Genomic DNA, 15,981 nt, shown 5'->3' with positions numbered 1-15,981 from the left:
AAAAACAATACCCAGCTGTGGATGTGACTGGTGATAGAAGCAAGATCCAATGCTGTAAAGAGCAATATTGCATAGGAACCTGGAATGTCAGGTCCATGAATCAAGGCAAATTGGCAGTGGTCAAACAAGAGATAGCAAGAGTGAACATCGACATTCTAGGAATCAGTGAACTAAAATGGACTGGAATGGGTGAATTTAACTCAGATGACCATTATATCTACTACTGCGGGCAGGAATCCCTCAGAAGAAATGGAGTAGCCATCATGGTCAACAAAAGAGTCCGAAATGTAGTACTTGGATGCAATCTCAAAACCGACAGAATGATCTCTATTCGTCTCCAAGGCAAACCATTCAATATCACGGTAATCCAAGTCTATGCCCCAACCAGTAACACTGAAGAAGCTGAAGTTGAACAGTTCTATGAAGACCTACAAGAACTTTTAGAACTAACACCCAAAAATGATGTCCTTTTCATTATAGGGGACTGGAATGCAAAAGTAGGAAGTCAAGAAACTCCTGGAGTAACAGGCAAATTTGGCCTTGGAATGTGGAAGGAAGCAGGGCAAAGACTAACAGAGTTTTGCCAAGAAAATGCACTGGTCATAGCAAACACCCTCTTCCAACAACACAAGAGACAACTCTACACATGGACATCACCAGATGGTCAACACCGAAGTCAGATTGATTATATTCTTTGCAGCCAAAGATGGAGAAGCTCTATACAGTCAACAAAAACAAGACCAGGAGCTGACTGTGGCTCAGATCATGAACTCCTTATTGCCAAATTCAGACTTAAATTGAAGAAAGTAGGGAAAACCGCTAGACCATTCAGGTATCACCTCAATCAAATCCCTTATGATTATACAGTGGAAGTGAGAAATAGATTTAAGGGCCTAGATCTGATAGAGTGCCTGATGAACTATGGAATGAAGTTCATGACATTGTACAGGAGACAGGGATCAAGACCATCCCCATGGAAAAGAAATGCAAAAAGGCCAAATGGCTGTCTGGGGAGGCCTTACAAATAGCTGTGCAAAGAAGAGAAGTGAAAAGCAAAGGAAGAAAGGAAAGATATAAGCATCTGAATGCAGAGTTCCAAAGACTAGCAGGAAGAGATAAGAAAGCCTTCTTCAGCGATCAATGCAAAGGAGGAAAACAACAGAATAGGAAAGACTAGAGATCTCTTCAAGAAAATTAGAGATACCAAGGGAACATTTCATGCAAAGATGGGCTCGATAAAGGACAGAAATGGTATGGACCTAACAGAAGCAGAAGATATTAAGAAGAGGTGGCAAGAATACACAGAAGAACTGTACAAAAAAGATCTTCATGACCCGGATAATCACGATGGTGTGATCACTCATCTAGAGCCAGACATCCTGGAATGGGAAGTCAAGTGGGCCTTAGAAAGCATTGCTACGAACAAAGCTAGTGGCTGCTAAGTCGCTTCAGTCGTGTCCGACTCTATGCGACCCCATGGACTGCAGCCTACCAGGCTCCTCCATCCATGGGATTTTCCAGGCAAGAGTACTGGAGTGGGTTGCCATTGCCTTCTCCTAAAGCTAGTGGAGGTGAGCTATTTCAAATCCTGAAAGATGATGCTGTGAAAGTGCTGCACTCAATATGCCAGCAAATTTGGAAAACTCAGCAGTGGCCACAGGACTGGAAAAGGTCAGAAAGGCAATGCCAAAGAATGCTCAAACTACCGCACAGTTGCACTCATCTCACACGCTAGTAAAGTAATGCTCAAAATTTTCCAAGCCAGGCTTCAGCAATACGTGAACCGTGAACTTCCAGATGTTCAAGCTGGTTTTAGAAAAGGCAGAGGAACCAGAGATCAAATTGCCAACATCTGCTGGATCATGGAAAAAGCAAGAGAGTTCCAGAAAAACATCCATTTCTGCTTTATTGACTATGCCAAAGCCTTTGACTGTGTGGATCACAATAAACTGTGGAAAATTCTGAAAGAGATGGGAATACCAGACCACCTAACCTGCCTCCTGAGAAATCTGTATGCAGGTCAGGAAGCAACAGTTAGAACTGGACATGGAACAACAGACTGGTTCCAAATAGGAAAAGGAGTATGTCAGGGCTGTATATTGTCACCATGCTTATTTAACTTCTATGCAGAGTACATCATGAGAAACGCTGGACTGGAAGAAACACAAGCTGGAATCAAGATTGCCAGGAGAAATATCAATAACCTCAGATATGCAGATGACACCACCCCTATGGCAGAAAGTGAAGAGGAACTAAAAAGCCTCTTGATGAAAGTGAAAGAGGAGAGCGAAAAAGTTGGCCTAAAGCTCAACATTCAGAAAACAAAGATCATGGCATCCGGTCCCATCACTTCATGGGAAATAGATGGGGAAACAGTGGAAACAGTGTCAGACTTTATTTTTTGGGGCTCCAAAATCACTGTAGATGGTGACTGCAGCCGTGAAATTAAAAGACGCTTACTCCTTGGAAGAAAAGTTATGACCAACCTAGATAGCATATTTAAAAGCAGAGACATTACTTTGCCGACTAAGGTCCATCTAGTCAAGGCTATGGTTTTTCCTGTGGTCATGTATGGGTGTGAGAGTTGGACTGTGAAGAAGGCTGAGCGCCAAAGAATTGATGCTTTTGAACTGTGGTGTTGGAGAAGACTCTTGAGAGTCCCTTGGACTGCAAGGAGATCCAACCAGTCCATTCTGAAGGAGATCAGCCCTGGGATTTCTTTGGAAGGAATGATGCTGAAGCTGAAACTCTAGTACTTGCCACCTCATGCGAAGAGTTGATTCATTGGAAAAGACTCTGATGCTGGGAGGGATTGGGGGCAGGAGAAGGGGACGACTGAAGATGAGATGGCTGGATGGTATCACTGACTCGATGGACGTGAGTCTGAGTGAACTCCGGGAGTTGGTGACGGACAAAGAGGCCTGGCGTGTTGCGATTCATGGGGTCGCAAAGAGTCGGACACAACTGAGCCACTGAACTGAAATGAACGTGTAGCCTGATGGTTTATTTGAAATGAGAATTGAAATGTTATTTTCCCTGACTTTTCTTTCTGTACACTGTTCTTCAGTGCTAAGTATGACATAAAAAATACAAACAGAAGAAAAAGATATCATGGTTCTCTCTCTTGAGAGACATTTATAAAGACTCAAGTTTATTTATGAATGACATGGCATAAGGTCTGGCATTTGCTTCAAAATAATCTGGGAAGTAGTAGGAAAGAGTGGGTGGGGATACAGATGAAACAAGATTGGCATTGGGGTGATAATTATTGAAGCTGGGGTTTGGTACAAGGAGAGTTTATTATATTATTCTCTTCACTGTGCTATACATGCAATTTTCATTTTCTTAAAAAGGCTAAATGACAACAACTAGTTGGCTCTCCTTTCAACACAAGTAATGATTTGTCTGCTAGATTTTAAGTTCCATTAGGACTGGGTCTAGAACTGCTAGGGGCTATTCCCAATGTCTGTATGAAGGGTAAGCACACAGGAAATGCTTGGCAAATGAACAGAGGGGTTAAGCATGTGGCCTCAGGGAAAATAAAGGAGATGAAGCTTTCTTCTGTCTTCTGTTTATCTGATACAACTGGGCTTCAAAGGTGGTTCTCTGTGCTCCCTTTCTGGGGTTGATTAGAACCAAGATAACGATCAGCTTCAAATCTTTAACCTTCCATAGTAAGAGACCCACAGCAGGTAGTTAGGCACTCCTTAGAAAAATTCCATGTGGAGGTCAGTCAGAGTACCTCTTCCTGGTAGGGCTGGATTTAGCCCCCTAGGGCAATCCCAGAGCCTCTTGTAAACAAGAGGCTCCTCTTCCTCACTCCCTCCTTCCTCCACCATACACAGAAAGATGCTCTGGGAATCGGGAGGCGGTGTTTTTCAACCTGAAGGAGGGGAACTAGATTCATTTTGTCTTGCTTAAGATGATCTCACCTGAGCTAAAGACTGACAACCACACAAAGAAGGGAATTTCAACAGCAGGCTTAAAATAGAAACACGCATAAATAATTTATTCTTGAAAAATACTGAAGTGAGAACAATACCTGAAAAATGTGTGATGCTCTACACAGACTTTCCATAATTTCTTAGCTGCTCGGTAACTGGGAAGTTTGAATCCAATGGTACTTTCATACTGTTCTTGCTGTAAGTATACAAATAAACATGGAACAGAAAGTATTACTCAACTACAGTGATACAGGACCAGAGAAATACGGTGCTACAGAGATCACTGCGAATAAAAATAATGTTACTAGCCTAAGGACATAAACTAGCACTTGAAATTTTTTCCTACTTAACAAAAGAAATTTATTCACTGAGGGTGGTTTTTCATCTTATACTATTTATACATCTTATTTTGTTCAGAAACACACACTGTACATTTTCTGAGACATAAATAAGTCATGTTTTGATCATCGAGACACTGTTCTTCCTGTATTTAGGATACTAGGCTACTCAATTATCAGGGACTAGGATAACAGATGATTCTTCCAATCAACCAGTATTATTATGCAATCATTTTTAGAAATAGGAACTAAAGATTGTGGTTCAAACCAGATTCTTGAATTATTAAATATCTTTTTTTTTTCTTTGATTGCTCATTCATTTATCTTAACCTCTGACTGAAGCAAACCACATCCTGCAGGGCTACTGGAAACACTGTCCTGCTTCTCTTGCCTCTCTGTTTCTGCCTTAAGCATGCTTTTTACGATGCAAGGAAACTGACATTAACTTCTAGTGCCTATTATGGCCAATTATATGCCTATTATAGCACTATGATTGGATAGTATCGTCTCTATTTTTACACCCTACACCACACTACTTCTAAATCATCTATTGTAGTCCTAATATTACATTACACTTCTCAAAATCCCCCTGCTGTTCTTTATTGCTTTCTAAAGTAAGACTTTTGCATCTTTAGTATATATTATATAGTTAACATTTAAAGAAACAAAGGACTTCCCATAATGGGAATATATATATATGGTGTGTTTTTTTCCCTGCCTTCCAACATGAAAAAGGTAAGCCTGCAGAGGGAGAGACTCTTCTATTCACTGTTCCTAACCCTAAAATAATGTCTGACACAAAGAAAGCTGTCAAAAAACATTTGTTGACTGAACGACTCTTGTATTTGGAACTCTTTAACTTTTGCTAGGCACAGGTAAATTACTACGGTCCTAAACAAATGCTTCAGCGATAACCCTTATCTGAAATTTTAAGGCTGCACATTCAGTATTTCCATGCTGAAACAATGAGTCATTTTTCACCAGTAGATGGTGATATACACACAGAAAAGCTTCTTTACATTAGTACGGTGCTTTTCTGTTAAGAGCTTTTACAGCTGTCATCTCATTTGATCTTCAAATCAACCTTGACAGAAGGAGGTACTATCCCCCTTGAGTGATAAAAAATGCCTGAGATCTGTCAAGGGTCTTTTACTTAGTAGGTGGCAGAATAGGTATTGGAACTTTTTAAAAAATTTAATTCCTACGTGAACAAGTTTCTGCTATATCATGACAGTGCTTTAATATAAAAGTTAAACTTAGCCAACATTGGTATATCCTGAAAATTGACTACCAACTAACAACTGAGTTATCTGGTACAAAGTTGAACATCCAACTCTACTACAAATCTAGAACTTGACCGTGGAACACATTTCCAGTCACTACCAGAAACTACACATACAAATAAATTTATTTATATAAAGTAAGGGATTTGTGGTGCAAAATGAAAGTAATTTAACCTCACAGGTTAAATATCTCATGCTACTTAATTTAAAAATATTTTCCATCAAGTTTTTACCTGGAGCAAACAAGGAACAAGTTTATTCATCCAAATTTCACTGTTGGCCTTGGTGTATTTGCTTACATGAAGAGAACTGTCCAGAAAACCAAGAGTAAAGGAAGGAAGAAGCATCATGGGACTGATTACTTTAGGAAACAAAATACCAGCGCCTAAATAGTTGGCTGTAGGGAGACCTCAGAGATGATTACATGGGAAACAGGCACGAAGAGATGTTTTAGACATGATCTGTGTTTGATTCAGGAGGAAAGGGAATCACGAGCTCTGTACCTCTCCAGGCCGAATCTTAATGAAAAAGCTGCTACGTTTGTAAGAAATCTTCAGCACTTTGGGCCAAGGAAAGCGGTTAATTCTCAGCTTTTCTTTGTAAACCAGAAGGCCACTAGAGCAGACACCTAGGATGATATCCACGCCCTCCAAGTCCTAAGGAAAAAAAGGGTTAGAATGTCAGTCTTGAGCCAAATGCTCAACATAGCCGACTCTTATTAGACAATCTGAAGCTATCAACAACCCAAAATAGTTACAAAGTACACAATGAAATATTAAGCTTAACCTAACAACCATAACCCATGGAATTACTTGGTCTATGTCAAAATGTTGTTACTATACCATGTTTTAAAAAATCAATGTTATTACCTATCATAAGTATTTTTAAAATTCCAAATGACACTCCTTAATACTATTTCTATAATCTGCTCTAAGGAAATAATTCAAATCACAGAAAAAGCTTTATACATGATAATGTTCAGAATGTTTTAAGAGTGAAAAACTGTATATAACCTAAATATCCAAGCATTAGGGTTAAATTTTGTCCATCCATATAGTGAAATATGATGTAGCTGTTAAAATAGTTGGATTAGAATTTGGAAGATAAATGGGAAAATAACTATGTTGTTAACATTAAGTGAAATAAAGCAGGACAAAATTGCATATATAATTTGATTCCAACAATATGAAAGATTTTCAAAGATGTATATACCAAAATGTTAATAATGCCATTCTTTAGGCAGTACGATTACGAGCAATTATTTATTTTATTTTATTTTTCTGTACTTAATACAATAGACATGTATTGTCTTTTAAAAAGCATTCAAATGTCAAAAAACTAACACATGTATGTAAAAAATTCAAATAATACAGAAATGTGTAAAATTTAAAAATCTACCCTCGTCCTTCCATACTCTTTAACAGTAACCAGTACTAATTTGATAATTTCCTGAATTACCCTATTTTCTAGGCACATACAATTATGTGTGCATAATACATATGTGTATGCCGTGTGTGTGCTAAGTCACTTCAGTTGTGTCCAACTCTCTGTGACCTTATTGACTGTAGGCTGCCAGGGTCCTCTGTCAAATGATTCTCCTGGCAGGAATACTGGAGTGGGTTGCCATTTCCTGCTCCAATGGATCTTCCCAACCCAGGGATCGAACCCATGTCTCTTATGTCTCGTGATTGGCAGATGGGCTCTTTACCACTAGCACCACATGGGAAACCCCAATATACACATACATACATGTAAATATATTATTTATATATATGTCACCTTTATAATGAGGAAAACAACCAGAAAAAAATTAAAATTCAGTCCTCGAGGGTGGAAACTACATCTAAATCATTTCTGTATCACCTCAAACCTTGTTATTGACAATATGCTCGGTAAGTGTTTACACTGAGTTTGTTACCTGCCAATATTATTAATCACAATTGATTCAAGGAAAATAAATTTCACCTAAGTTCATCTCTACAGCTGACTATTTATTTAGATAAGTAATAAAAACCCGACATTACATGCTGCTAAATGACTCCTTTCCCCAAAATGAGTACAGAGAAACATATTAGTGTCTACATGGGCTATGTACCAGCACAATGGAGAGAAAAAGAAATAATATTCAGCTTCAACTCAATGACCACATAACACAATTTCCCAGAAGATGCCCCCTTAAGTTCTTAAAGCCTGTGGGTACAATTACATCCCTCTTTTATCTAGATGTTTTGAAGAAATCACTTGCTTTACAGCATTTGGCAAAGGAATACGCTGCCTGATTCCTCATGCATTCCTGATAACTACTGAACTCACACGAGCCTCCAGCAGAAATTGTGAAGCAAAACCTCACCAGTTCAGTTCTGGACCTGATCTGATCTTCCTACCATTTACTTTTGAGAGTCACAGAAGTTACAATACCCAGCCCCAAACAATCCAGAGCAACATCCAGAAAACTCACTAACATACAAAGGAATCTTATCAGGGTTATTAGAAATCTAAATAAGGAAGAAACTTCAGATACAGATATTCAAGTTGGGAGAAGCCTGAAAGGTCACTTTAGTCCAATTACCACAAAATGTTTGAAGATCCTTTTCTAAATCGCTACCAAGTGATTACTCTGCCTAACTTGGAATATCTCCAGAGAACTCTGTCCCTTCTGAGGTAGCCCATCCCACCTTTGAAATAGCTCCGTTAGACAAACTGTCCACCTGAGCTGAATAGTATCTCCCTGCAGTTCCCAGTTTACCTGGCCCAGTGTTGCATCTTGGAGGCAGAGCAAAACCTCTACTTCACACACAAATCCTTGAAACCCGTAAAGACTGCTGTTATATCTTCCCTGAACTTTCCCTTCTGTGGGTTAAGTATCCCTGTTCTTTTGCCTGTTTCTCACCGGACATGGGTTTGATTCATCGTACACCCTAGTTAACTTTCTCTGAATGAACCTCCGATCATCCCTTGAGTCTTTTCCCTCACAAACTCCTCAACCTCCCCAGCCATTTCAGTAGCTGAAGGTGAGAGAAGTCAAGCGACATCCTGTCATTATTCATTGTGTTAGACTGTCTTGGGTTGAATGGGGATGAAAGCTCAAGTTTCCAATTACCTAACCCCATGGTTCTCAAGTGAGCCATTTGTGTTCCTCCTGTGTGCATCAGAAACACCTGGAGAGCTTGTTAAAACAGAGAGCTGGGCCCTACCCACAGAGTTTCTCATTCAGTAACTCTGGGATAGGAACTGAAACGAGCATTTCAAACAGGTTCCTAGACAATGCTAAATGCTGGCTCAGAGACCACACGTTGTGAACTGCTGCCTTGTACCAGTGATTCTCAGCTTCAGGCGTGAAGGAGAATCATGTGAGATATTCATTAAATCTGGAGACTAAGCCTCTCCTCCACAGTCAGCCAGGACATCTGGGAGGAGCTCAGGAATCTGTAGAGTTAACAAATACCCCAGGTGATTCTGAGGTAGGTGATTGGCTATGATACAAGCCTCGCTGTCACTCTGCATTTGCAAATGTATCTGCATTTCAGGAAGTTATAATTTCTTCTGCTCTTGGCACTATATCTTTTGATCTTTACAGTTGCTTAGGTGTGAAACCTCGTTCTGCTGGTGGAATTGCAAACAGGCAACTCAATTCATACACTTAATACACTTGACCGATTCAACTGACAGACAACATTCTAACAAGAATTACTATCTCCTCTGAATGTTTAGTAATACCCTAGGTAAAGTTGGTATGAGGTATTATATGACACAGGTCTGATACATGCATATTAATAAGTTACCATTACCTTTGCTTTATGAAGGTCAACACCATACATAGACAACTTTTTGGCATTCTCAAGAAATTCCAGGTCAGCCTGAGCTGGAGTCATGGACCTTTGATAGAAGAAAAAAAAAAAAAATTTTCAGTGTCACAGTGTCAATGTTTATAATAATAGCATTTGTATATCACTTTTACTTTACATAAACACATAAATATATACATACCAATTGATATGTAGATGTATTTCATGGTCCTAAAAATAGAATATTATGTATGGAAAAGGACTCATCCCTACCTGTGTCTAAATAATTGAAATATGCCTTAGAAAAAGAGCTCTTGGAGAAACAAAGTTACCAAAAAGCTATTAGAAGAAAAGTTTTTTTAAAATCCTACTAAGATTCTGAAGGAGATCAGCCCTGGGATTTCTTTGGAAGGAATGGTGCTAACGCTGAAACTCCAGTACTTTGGCCACCTCATGCAAAGGGTTGACTCACTGGAAAAGACTGTGATGCTGGGAGGGATTGGGGGCAGGAGGAGAAGGGGACGACAGAGGATGAGATGGCTGGATGGCATCACGGACTCAATGGACGTGAGTCTGAGTGAACTCCAGGAGATGGTGATGGACAGGGAGGCCTGGCGTGCTGCGACTCATGGGGTCGCAGAGTCGGACACGACTGAGCGACTTCACTCTCACTTTCCACTTTCATGCACTGGAGAAGGCAATGGCAACCTACTCCAGTGTTCTTGCCTGGAGAATCCCAGGGACGGGGGAGCCTGGTGGGCTGCCGTCTATGGGGTCGCACAGAGTCGGACACGACTGAAGCCACTTAGCAGCAGCAGCAGCATCCACGATCAGTTCTGTTCCTCCGTCTCCTTAGCCCTTTTTTTCAACACACATAAACTCCTCCCACTAATTTATCTTGCCAAGGAGGTGACCAAATTAAATCCTCTGAGGGCATGATACAGTTTACAATATCCTCTTAGCTGCCCTTTTCTCTCCATATCCCTGAATTGAGTTATTATGGAAATTAAACAGGAGGGCAGCTGAAGTTGCTTAACTGGGGATTCTTAATGGGGGCAGGCTTGATGAAAAGAAAATTTCTGGTAACAGATGGTGTCCTGCCCACTGATCTAAACAAAATAAATTGGTTAATAGAAGCATGTAGATAAAAGGGCTGCTCTGTTATTAAGATGTCTTCATTACAAAGCATATAATGAATCAAATTTGTTTGAAAACAATCAGCCTCATAGTCTAAACACTCACTATGACAGTCTTTCCTTCTCCTTTATAACTTTCTTCTCTTTTGAAAAGTGCTCATGAGCTAGGTTGAGCTTTAAAGAAAAAGATATTACTCTTAGTGCTGCACAGTTCAGAACCAATCAAATAGAACTTCATAGTAACAATAATGCAGCCACAGCCCCAAAGAAGAACCACCGTAAATGCCTGTTTCCCAAAAGACTACCTGCCTCAAGCTACAATAAAGCAGCGGTGACCTATTCATTTAACAAGAGAAAGTCTCTTTCAAAACCATCTGTCTTTATCCTCATTAAAAAGAACAAAGGAGGACTTCCCTGGTGGTTCAGTGGTTAAGACACCATGCTTCCAATGCAGGGGGTGTGAGTTTAATTCCTGGTTGGGGACCTAAGATCCCACATGCTGCCTGGTGCAGCCAAGAAAGAAAAGAAGAACAAAGGGTTCCTTGGAATAACAAACCCCCTCCCCAATTAAAAAAAAAAAAACTCAGGAAAGAAACCGCATACTTGTTAATGACTCAGCATCCCTGAATAAAAACTTCTGCAAGCGCAAAAATATCACACCTGAATGCTATTAATGACTAAAATTGAACATACACACAAAAAGAACAGGAAAATAAGCACTTGAACAGGCAATTTTGCATGTTCAAGTCATTAAGAACATCTCAAGAAAGTTTTATAGTTTTTTCTCTCACTTTAATTATACACATTTCTAGTTAAGGTTACTCCCACTTTCCAGATTTGGGGTATTTTGTTGTTATTATTAGTATTATTGATAGCTTGAAGTTTAGAATTTGAAGCTGGAATGGAGCTAGAAGATTATAGAGTCCAACACTTTCCTTCTGCTGATAAAGAAACAGGGCTCAAGGGATTACATGATCATGGGCAAGTTATAACTCTTAGTTTAAGGCAGCAGGCTTTAGCCAGGACCCAAGCCACATCATTAGAGTAGGCTCCTGCACTTAAGAGTATGAGATCAATCTCCTATAAAGTAAGAACTGTAATGATACCTACTTCCTGAGACTAGTATAAGAAATGATTTTTTTTTAATCTTTGGATGTAGCTGGAGTGTGTGTGTGTACTTATTTACATCTCTATCTATATATCCATCCACCCATCCATCCACTGGAAACAGTTTTTGTTGAAACTCGCAGTTTTAATGCAATACCATAGGAGTCATTTTAGTTTCCTTCTCACTATAATTTCTATCTCCCTTTACTGACACTCAGAAACTTGACTCCCATTATCCTTAATACACTAATTTGATCAACAACCCCTGCTCCCCCATATAGAACCAATCTCTACTTCCTGCCACTGACTCCTCCCCGACATGGATGCCCTCTTCACTGGCTTAGACTCTGAATTCCCCATGCTAGGCTGTTCCCCACAGGTGTCCTCACTCAGATTCTGACCCAAGGTGTTAGGCTACCCCTTCCATAGACATCTTCACCCTGCTCAGGATTCAACACCTGTATCAGGTACCACTCCATACGGATGTCCTCTGCAGGCCTTACCCTTACATGGATGCCCTTCTCACTCTGTTCTGCCTCTGATAACCACAACCACGTGCCCACCCATGACTCCTCTTTCATCCTATTTGAGCTCTGACTTCTGCAAGGCTGCCCCCCCCCACAACAAACACTCTCCTCATCCTCCTTAGGCCCCAGTATCCCCAACCAGACTGCCTCCCAGCATGGATGACTATCTTGCTCTATTCCACCTACTGGCTTTAGAACACAGTTGTTTCAGGAAGCTTTTTCTGATTATAAAAATCATACATTCAATGTATAAAACTTGGAAAATGTCTTTAAGAGCATTAAAAAAAAAACAGAAGAAAGTTTCCCATAATCCCACTAACCGCAGATACCTGTGCATGTAAATGCAATCATATTTTACAAATAAACCACAAATTAAACTTAATTATTTTTGACTTAACATTTTAAAGATTATGTTTTTTCCTATATTTTCCAAGACTCTTTAAAGTAGTAACAAACTAGCTGGGAAGAGATTAGACAGCTCTAAACTATTTCAGAGTACTGTTTTGAATTTATTCAGTACCACTTAATAATTTACTATTTGAAATTATTGTAGCTTACAAGAAGTACCTAACCAAAGAGATTTGGCACAGGTTAATTCTTGCTCATTAAAAAGAGAAGTTATAACAAAGTTTCCCTGTATTTATTTTGAGCAAGCGGAGTCAGGATACAGAGCCACTCAGTGAGTTCCAGTGTTAAATGACAGCTTTCTTCCTTTTTTTTTTTTTTTTTAATGGGAAAAGCTGCTTTATTCAGGAAGCCAGCAACCCAGGAAGATGATGAGCTAATGTCCGAAAATCATCTCCAAGTTGCCCGTTAGGAGACAAAGGTTTTTAAGGCATTGTGAGGGAGGAGGTTACAGGTTGCATGATCAGCTCGTGTACAATTCTCAGGTTGGTTGGCATAAACGCAAAGTTTCAAGCATCATCCATCTTCTGGATTTCAACCAATTTGGGGTCCACATGCTTGCAAGTCAACAGTTTTCATCTGGTGGGGGATGTGACAGCCTTTTAATAACATTGTTGCATCTCCAATTTAAAGACCCCGGTTTCAAATAATTAAGTAGGGGACAACTGACAACTTTATATTATCTTCCTAGTCCCCATAAATGGAGGACAATTAGTTTTAAATCTTGATTTGCTAGTGTATGTTTAATGTGAATTATAGCTTCACAGTTTCTGTCTAGGCCAACAAAGGGCCACTACTAAGGATTCCATGTATGCAGGCCGTCTTCTATTTGTCTAGGGAATAGGATCAACACATAGTAAATGCTTCTGCCTAAGCAGAAGTCTCTTTGGACTGGTTAAAATGTCATATTGTTGGAACATAATTAAAATTCCCATTTGGCCTTCTGTTTGTGAGGGCTGCCAATCTTTCCAAAAAGGAGCAAGTAAATTCCAAGATGACAGACCTCTAAATTTTCTAATCATGGAGATACATTACTGCTCAATTTCTATCCATACACCTCACAGAACATCAACTGGAACATATCCATCTGTCCTCTGAGATTGTTTCACCTATTTGGATTTAAAGTCAGTTCCCAAGAGCAGTTCTCTAAACCCAGACTCACACTCATTACTGGCAAAATGGAATAAGAATTATTATTATCCTAACAAATATTAGAAATTTTACTATATACTAATCATTGTGCAAAGCACTTTACATGAATTTCTGATTAAACAATCACAAAATTCACAGTATCACCCTTTTGCTTCAGATGAAAAAATGGAAATTAGAGAGCTTAAGTAACTGGCATGCATGCGTGCTACATCGCTTCAGGTGTATCCAACTCTTTCTGATCCTGGAGACTGTAGCCTGCCAGGCTCCTCTGTCCAGGGGATTCCCCAGGCAAGAGTACTGGGAGTGGGTTGCCATGCCCTCCTCCAGGGGATCTTCCCATCTCAAGGACTGAACCTGGGTCTCCTGCATTTCAGGCAGATTCTTGCCCATCTAAAGCACCAGGGAAGCATAGGAAGCCCTCACGTAACTAAGAATCATAAAGCTAATAAGGAATGGAGACTGAATTCAAAGTAAGACAGGCTGACTCCTGAGCCCAGGCTTTTGCCTTACTGGTGCTCAGTGGTTCTCAAAATTTTGACCTCAGGATCCCTTCCTTCTCAATAATTACTGAGGACTCTAAAGAGCTTTTAAATGTGGGTTATTTCTATCAATATTTACTATAATAGAAGGTAAAACTAATAAAATTTGAAACTACTGATTAAATCTTTAAAGAATAACAATAAAAAACTCATATTTTAACTTTTTTTAAAAAAAAATAACAGCATTTTCCCAAACTGTTGTAAAGGAGCAGCATTGTTTTCCATATTTATAAAAATTTTTTAATGTGTGACTTAGAAGACAGCTGGATTCTGCTGTCTTCTAACTACTTCTGAATTCAATCTGTTGCAATATTTGAATTTGGTTGTAGTATATGAAGAAACCTGAGCTCATACAGATATGTAGTTGGAAAATGAAGAATTGATGATTAAAAATATTCTTCTTTGATCCTTTCTACACTAAAACTCAACAATGGCAGTTTTCTAAGGGGGTTTCCAATGTGAAATCTGAAGACATAATGGTGAACTTTTGTAACCTGTTATATTAAAATCCATTGGCCTATCCTGCATTTCGAATGGACCTTTTATAGTTATGCAGATTTTGTAACATCATGTATTTCATATCTGAAAAATATTGGTTGAATGAATAATCCAAGTCCTTCAAATGCTGACACATTTCATTGTACAGTATTAAAAGAAGAGAATCACATGCATTAAAGCCATCACCAACTCCATCAGAAAAGTCTTTTAAGTATTTGGAGCCTGTCAAGACCATGATGGCAAATACAAGTTTTATAAAATTCTAATTTTCTCTTAAAAGCTTGAATTTTATCATTAGCAACAAATAGTCAGTTGTTTACCAGCCGTTAAAGGACTGGCTCATTTCATTTTTTTGAGAAAATGTATGCCAAACAACCAAGTCTGAATAATCACAGTCATTAATCATAGTTTTTTTTTTTTCAAGCGAAAAAGGTGTTGCATTTTTAAAAAGTGACTAATTCAGCTGAGAATGTAAAACAATTATACAAGTGTTTTTCCTCAAGATAACTGTTGTACCTCAGTATGCACCACAAGTGCTTTCCGGGTACTTCCTATTAAATCACACAGAATATTAAACAGAATGTATTTAAGATTTAAAATGATCAATACTTCTTACTACTTCATCATGAAAATTTTTAAGTGAACAGGCAAATTTTAAAATATTTCATCTTTTCACTGCAAGTTAAAAAATAAAAGCGCATCCTAGTGAAGCATACAGTGACTAGTAGCACAGTTTGGTGCCAACTGCCTTGATCTATGCTCCACCATTTCAACAAAGGGCTTCCCAGGTGGCGCAGTGGTAACTAATCTACCTGCCAGTACAGAAGACACGGCAGACATGCGTTCAATCCCTGGTCAGGAATATCCCCTGGAGTAGGAAATGGCAACGCATTCTCGTCTGGAAAGTTCCAGGGACAGAGGAGCATGGCAGGCTACAGGCCATAGGGTCACAAAGAGTCAGACATGACTGAAGTGATTGAGCACACACAGCTTAATTCAAACAGTGGTTATAAAGATTGAATATGATATTATACATAAAGTGCTTAGCATGGTATCTGGAACATAATAACAGACACATAATAATTAGCTGCTTATGATATGATGATCATTATGTTAACAATGCATAAAGGAGAATCAAGCATTGCATCAAATTTAGACTGTAAAGTCCTCCTAAACCTGAAATTCTATTATGATCAAATATACATCAAAATCATCAGAGACAGAAATAAGGCATCAATCATAATCCAACACCACTATTTTCTGCTGT

At 39.1% G+C, this 15,981-nt stretch overlaps 1 protein-coding gene across 19 annotated transcripts in view; it reads right to left on the bottom strand.

Annotated features, from left to right (window-relative positions):
- The window catches only part of EPB41 (erythrocyte membrane protein band 4.1), a 183,549-nt gene that overhangs the window by 64,223 nt on the left and 103,345 nt on the right, over positions 1–15,981 (bottom strand). For all 19 annotated transcript variants that reach the window (XM_040229739.1, XM_040229750.1, XM_040229743.1 and 16 more), the window contains exons 8-10: positions 9,354–9,441; positions 6,069–6,221; positions 4,043–4,140 (exon numbers count right to left, since the gene is read on the bottom strand). In XM_040229739.1, coding sequence (XP_040085673.1) covers positions 4,043–4,140; positions 6,069–6,221; positions 9,354–9,441 — 339 coding nt within the window. The remainder of the gene's footprint in view (positions 1–4,042; positions 4,141–6,068; positions 6,222–9,353; positions 9,442–15,981) is intronic.

The sequence above is a fragment of the Oryx dammah genome, unplaced genomic scaffold (assembly GCF_014754425.2).
Source record: "Oryx dammah isolate SB20612 unplaced genomic scaffold, SCBI_Odam_1.1 HiC_scaffold_27, whole genome shotgun sequence".
Taxonomy (NCBI): domain Eukaryota; kingdom Metazoa; phylum Chordata; class Mammalia; order Artiodactyla; family Bovidae; genus Oryx; species Oryx dammah.
The sequence above is the reverse complement of the archived record's forward strand: the minus strand, read 5'-3'. Positions and strand labels throughout refer to the sequence as shown.